Here is a 6,878-nt window from a genome sequence, read left to right on the forward strand (position 1 = left end):
AGGTTGTGTTAGTTTCCCCTGTATTGTGTACTGTCTCACCCTTCACCCAAGATACCACTTGTCTATTGCCTATTTAGTATTCCCCCCCACCCCTCCCATCCCTGGTAACCAACAAGAATTGTTACATTTTCGTGTGAACTTTTTCATGGGTTTTTACAATAGAGATCTCATACAATATATGTCCTTTTGTGATTGACGTATTTCACTCAGCATAATGTCCTCCAGTTTCATCCATGTTATGCAATGGTTCACTGATTCATTATTGTTCTTTCTCGTTGCATAGTACTCCATTGTGTGTATGTACCATAGTTTGTTTGCCTACTATAAGTTTAACGCCACTTTAATACAAGTAGTGTGAAGTAAAAGTTGGCAAGTGTTCACATAAGCTTAGCTAGGAACTCAATAAAAAAGCAACCAAGGTAAGGGATAGAATTATCTACTTTCACTATTTCCAATGCTAAGAATATGTGGATAAATAGTTTCCCTCCTCTTTGTACCATTATCTTAAGCGTAAGCATCTGGTTTGTCAATCTACAGCCTCAAGGTTTTTATGCATGAGTTTTCTATAATAAAAAAAAATACTTAAAAGCAAACAAATAAGCAAAACAAAAGGAAAAAAAGTAACAACTAAAGAAAACACCTGATGTCCTACATAAACCACAACTTACATTTTTCTTTGCATAGAACAGTCTGCACACTGCACCTTTAAAGTGAATCATCCTACCAAAGCTGTGTGTTTCCTATTCAGAACCATGAAAATACCAGATCACAGAGTTTACAATGTAATCTGTATTATATTGTTTGCCTAAAATTCAGCAAGTTATACCTTAGTCTGTGCTGAAAATCATCTCTAGAATTTTTCTTTAGAAGTGCTAGGAATGCCTTATAAGCAGTGTCCTATAGATCAGGATCTATCACTCAAAGAAAGAAAAGGTTAAGAGACCTAGAGCTGTTTTTTCTTTGCTTTAATTTCTGAAACTTTCAACTTACTTTTCTTGAAAACATCCAATATCTAACATTTGCATTTAATATGCCTAGCGATAGAAAGGAATCAGGCTTCAGCAAAATCAAGGCACAAATCACAAAAATGTTTCTAATCTGTCATCATAGTATTAATGGATATTTTGTGACTCAGTAACATTAGAGATTGATACAATTTGGAAAAAAATATAGTTAAATATAGTTAAAAGAGTAATTATGGTTAAATACATCATTCTACTATATTATATGAAAATATTAAAAATGCAAAAAAAGTCATACATTTTCTAAAATTGAGATTAGAACATGCTATCTGAAGATGAAATCATAACAGAACCAAATGCAAGGAGGAAAAAAAGGGGAAATAAGAACTCTGAAAATCTATTAACAGTTATTTATGGAGTTCCTATTGTGTGTTAGGCTCTTGTGATTTAAAGATGAATAAGATGCTCTTGGAAGTTTGTGTGGGGAACCGAGATACAAGTTATTACAATACAACATAAGTATGTACAAATTGCTGTAGAAACACTGGATTCCTAATTCCTACTTCTGCTGTGGTGACATTTGAACCAGACCTTGAAGGAAAAGCCTGTACTATAGTTTCTTTCAAGGGGAGAAAGGTCATTGCAGGAAGCAAAAACCAGAAATCCGTTACGTATATAAAAGAACAAAGCATGCTGAGAAAAGAACAGTGAGGACCATGAGCCTGGGGTTTAGGAAGAATAAGGGAAAAAACACAGGTAATAAAAAGTAGGCTAGGGTCAGATGTTGAAGTTTTACACATAAAACTTTTAGAAAATCATTTCTTAGGAAAAATAATAGAAAAATCTTGGCTAGTACTGTGAGGTTGCATTCGTGTTTTTAAATTTTTACCCTTGCATGTCACCTGGAAAATGCTTTTTCACTCCATCTTCTATATATCCCCACCATCTAAGAAGCTTTGCAGAACAGCATGAGGCCCACTAACTGGCTCTAAATTCTAGCTCAGTCTTAGGACCTTAGACAATTTACTTAATCTACCACGCCCTATCTTTAAAATATAAATAATACCGTATTTCACTGAATCTAAGACCATCCCACACAGCATTACTTTAGGTAACATTAAGAAAAAAAAGTTACCAATTAAACTGACACACAATCTTTAAAGATTCATCCTGACTACAGAGATGTTAAAATGGGGGGGGGGGATGAAATATGCTAATAGTATTAACCTTACAGAATGGCTATGAAAGCAAAATGGGTTGAAACAACCCTTAGAACAGTGCTTGGCATGTAATAAGTGTTCAATGTTAGCAAGTAGTATTTGCCAAGCTTTACTTTCTGTAGTTTGTAAAGCAACAGGTACTGAGTATGTGATTTGCTGTACCCTGTCTCAGTCACACTTGTACCCACGTACCTAAGCTTCTAACATGCAGCCTAAAACCCTACATCTAACATAAGGTCCTTTCTTCTTCTAAAGATTTATGATATCGTGATTCAAGTGTATGATTACCTTTGTGTGAAAGGCATTGTACCTGACTCAGTTTGACATGGACAGAGCATGAGAATGGATGAAAATTTCCCGTTAAGATCATTATTTTTCCCAGTCTCTGGCTCAAGTTCCTGACATTCAGTCTCAAGCAAGTACACACACCAAGTGTACTGCTCTGCACTTATGGCACTGAAGCACCACAGAAACTGATGACTGTCTTCTGAAGGAAGCTTTACAAACAACCCCAGATTGTTACAATGACTCAGAAAGTCCCATCTGACTTTCTATTCTCCAGGCTGATGCCAGATTTTGATAAAATGAAATATGTAATCTAAGTATAAAAGTTAGTATTCAAAGCTTCTCAAAAGATAAAAGCACAATTTAAAAAAGGAGGGGGCAGGGAGTTAGCTGTTTATCTTTAGGACAATAGCACTGCATTTATAAAATTTTTCTCTACTACCATCACATTAGGCCTATGTCAAAACTGAATTAGATCATTGCCATCTTATACCAAACTAGCATAAAATGATTAATAGTAATTAAGAGAAGTTTTTCCTCAAAATTACAAGGAATGAATGCACCAACACTGCCAACTTTATTTTGCATTATTTCCACACAGGAAAGAAAGTCTTGGATTTCTGTTAGTGACTGCGGATGAACCAAAGCGCTGCCAAGTCATATGGCTGTGACCTGTTTAGGAGAGAGGCCAAAAGGGTATAAACAGGGGTGGATTATCCAATAGGTAAGGTAAGCCAGTGCTTACCAGATTATGTGTCGTGAACAAGTTCACATGGGTTTCACATCTTCACCACATGTGAAATTGTTCATTACAGGTTAGTAAATAAGCACAAGTAAGCCCATGTTTACCTTGCTCACTGGCTCATCCTCCTCTGTCAGCGACTGTAAATTTGGAAAGAGGCTTTGATTCTATAGGAAGGTGCTATGGGGTTGGGAGAGAGACAGATGCCAGCCATGCCTGGAAGCAAAATCTCTGATGTAGCGAAAAAATGTGAACTTCTTCACTACAGATGATCTAGTAAGCAAGGTAAGCACGGTGCTTATCTTGCCTACTGGCGCCTTTATACCGCTGGGTATAAAGAATCTATCCTTTTAAATCAATTTAGGGTATTCATATAAAGAGCTGTTCATCTGGTATGGTACTAGAATGTGAGATTTTTTAAATCAAGAGTTGGAGAAAACAAAGTAGCAAAAGTGATCAAAATGTCCTACACTTTGAAAGATTTCCTGGGATGAGAAGGCAATTCAGATTTCAGTATCCTATTTACTGGATATTTTGCCAAAGTGGGTGTGAAGTTAAATGGACATCGTGTTAAATGTGCACCTGTCCATTATACACTACATCTTGACCAATTAATCTCGCAGTAACCAAGAGCAATCCAAATAATGGCTTTGATAGTACCGAGGGCCAAAAATAAAAGATCCTATCATTATTAATTTCCCTCAGCCTGTCAGCCTCTCTCCTAGTGGCATTTTTACAGAACAAATTTTTTTAAAAATCCATCAACAAGGTCAAGTAAATACTCCTTGATTACTGAAGGACAATTCGTTCTGAAGTAAGGAGGTCTCATTTCCTTTTCCCCTTTACACCAATTTGAAAACCCACAGCGAAGGCCTACTTTCAAACTGCTTCCAACCTGCCTTTCATCTAACTTGTCTTTCTCTACCCACCTCAACTCCTGTCAACTCATAGCTTCCTTTTAAAAAAAACTACCCCAGTACCTTTACTTTGTAAAAGTGTGCAACCAGAACCATTTAAACGTTTCAGAATCACAAAGGCTTGGTGGCACCTCCTCCATTTGACTACAGGCATCTTTTACCAGCTGTCTCCCCGGTGGCAAAGAAAAATGAGGCGGCCTTCGCCGCTGTCCAACAACTCGGCCCAGTTGTTGCAGTACAGAGGCCGGTGAAAACAAAGGTTAACGAACCGGACCCCTGGGACGCGGTATCTGCGCCCCCACTCCAGGCAAAAATGTTCCTTACATAAAGGGCTTCGCCTTCACGGCGCCCAGGACTGCCCCAGCGGGCCGCCCCTCCGACCTCCTGCCCATGAGCCCCGGGCCTAGCCTGACTCCCCCGCGTCCAGCTCGCGCAGGGTCGGGACCCTTGCAGCCCCTCGTGCAGGCCCGGGTTGGCGCCCCCGACCCTCCGCGGACGGTTCAGGGGACCTAGGACTGCGGCCCCTCGACCTACGGCAGCCCGCATACTGGGGTCTGCACAGCCCAACGGGGGCGCCCGGCCCGCCGCTGGGGACACTTGGGGGCACGTGGGGGTACCGCCTCCCCCGCGGGCCGGGCGGGCTGGCAGTCGGCCGCATGAGTGTGGGCGTGTGTCGGGCGAGGAGGGCGGCCACCCGCCGCCGCCTCCCCCCGGCCGGTCGGGACAGGGGGAGGGCCCGCTCACCTCGGTAGCGGCGGGAGGCGAAGTGGCAGGCAGCAAGCAGCAGCACAGCCACCAGCGCCATCACCTTGGCGCTCCTCACGCTGAAGTAGTGGTTGATCTCCCGCTTGCCCAGGTTGTAGGCCAGAGCCGCCATCTTGGTTCCTCCATGACAACAGTGCGCGGCGCGGCGGGGAAGGGGCGCCGCACAGGGGCAGCACTGGAGCTGCTGCCGCCGCAGCCAGGCGAGGAGGCACTGCCAGCCCCCGCGGTCGCCACCCGCACTTCCTGCCGGGCAGCCTGATCCCACTGCCGCCGCGGCGCCCCCGGCCTCTGCCTGCCCTTCCTCGGCCGCGGCGGCCTCGGCGGCCTCCCCCCAGCCCCGCCGCCGCTGCTCCGCCGTACCGGTTCCCCAGGCGCCCTGGACGCCTGTCTCCTCCCCTTCCTCCTCCTCTTTACCCTCCTGCCTTAATAGCGGCTGCGCCTGCGAGGGGGGTCCGGATGCCCAGTGCTCCGGGGTCAAGGGCCCTAGCTGGCCCTCTGCGGTCACCGGGTCACGGGCGGCGACGGGTGGCTGCGGCGGTTGCAGTGGCAGGGACATCGAGTAGGGAGAGAGGGACCCGAGGGTCCTAGCCTGGCCTAGATGCAGGCTCTCGGGCCGTCTCTTGGTTTACTGGCCGCTACCTGAGCTATGAGTCGGAGTCGACTGGACGGCGGCGGATTTTTTTTTTTTTGACCTGAGCCTAGGTTGAGGCAATAGAATACATTTCCGGGAGAAAAGTACACACGGTACCCTTCCCTCTTTTCCCTCCACGCCCTTTATAAAGATTTTACTCCCTGAACCCGCCCATCGTCAGGGGTGAGTTACTGTTACGCTGTCCGAGGCTTGTCTGGTTAGTCTGGTTGACCAAGGCTCTAGCCTGGCGTTGAGATTAATGGTAGTCTTGGAACCCAACCCACAGGTAATACCAGTCTTACTGCTTTGGCCCATTTCCCTGGCAACTTTTTATGTCTTTAATGTCTTCAGTTTGCCCAGCTCTGGTGGGCGAAGGTACATCAAAGTAGAGTGGAAGGTGCACGGAATGAGCCTAGTTAATGTAGGTGTGGTGCGGCAGGAACTTCACTCTTCATTGGTGTTTACACAAGGATTGGCTAGGTGAATGTGCAAACAAAAAAATGTTTAAGAGAATCATCCGTGCTCCTAAAGTTGGTTAATATTTTGTCATTATCAATAAAGTGAACACTGCTCGCCTTTGTAAAGCCATTCATTATCCTGCTCTCAACATCTTTTTTCTTTTTTGGTCTCTTCAGTGCTGCCTTCTGGATGGGAATGGTTATTTACATTGCTTGGTCCTTCTATTTGCCTTGTTTAGAAATCAGTCATTGCTTAGTTGGGGTGTTGTCAAGTATTCTTCACAACTTTCTCGTTTAGTAATTCTTAAATGTGTGCTTATAGGCCCCACTTAAAATTATAGAATGTTAGATATGAAGGGACCTAAGAGATCTTGTCTTTTCATCCAAGGATTTTTTTTTTTTTAAAATCCGTGGACTCCCATATCTTAAAAGATTTTGTCACTTAAATGAAATCACACACATCACTGTCATTGATGTAATGCTCATAAGCAATAAAGTTAAATAAGTATACAGATACTTGGGCATTATTCCCGCAAACGGTGGCTTAATTTTGGCTATCACTCTTCTGATCCAAGGTTGATCACATGCTGGAAGAATTAAATCAGATACTGTGAAAACCAGATAAATAATTCTGCTAACCCTATATGCTCTGCCAATCACATCCTAGAAAACTATGGTGTCATCAACAATGAATCAGAATTTCTGACTGGCATACGATAACCAATGTTAGTCCACAGAGTTGATTTAATGCCTACCAAATGCGAAGAGACTTGGCATTTTATTTAAATCACAGTTTTCAGAAGGCTTTCTGAAATATTGAAAATAGCTCGTGTCGTCTTTCTACCTTTCCTCTAGTTTAAATCCCTCTACCTAGGTTTTTTTTTTTTTTTTTTTTTTT

General features: G+C 43.4%; 1 protein-coding gene across 1 annotated transcript in view; it reads right to left on the bottom strand.

The window, feature by feature from the left end:
- Positions 1-5,239, bottom strand: part of CASD1 (CAS1 domain containing 1) — a 68,655-nt gene extending 63,416 nt beyond the window's left edge. The window contains exon 1 of the mRNA XM_004386145.3: positions 4,871-5,239. Within this exon, the coding sequence (XP_004386202.1) occupies positions 4,871-5,003 (133 nt within the window). The 5' untranslated portion in view covers positions 5,004-5,239. The remainder of the gene's footprint in view (positions 1-4,870) is intronic.
- Between the last annotated feature and the right edge of the window lie 1,639 nt (positions 5,240-6,878).

This window comes from Trichechus manatus, unplaced genomic scaffold (assembly GCF_000243295.1).
Source record: "Trichechus manatus latirostris isolate Lorelei unplaced genomic scaffold, TriManLat1.0 scaffold00156, whole genome shotgun sequence".
Taxonomy (NCBI): Eukaryota; Metazoa; Chordata; class Mammalia; order Sirenia; family Trichechidae; genus Trichechus; species Trichechus manatus.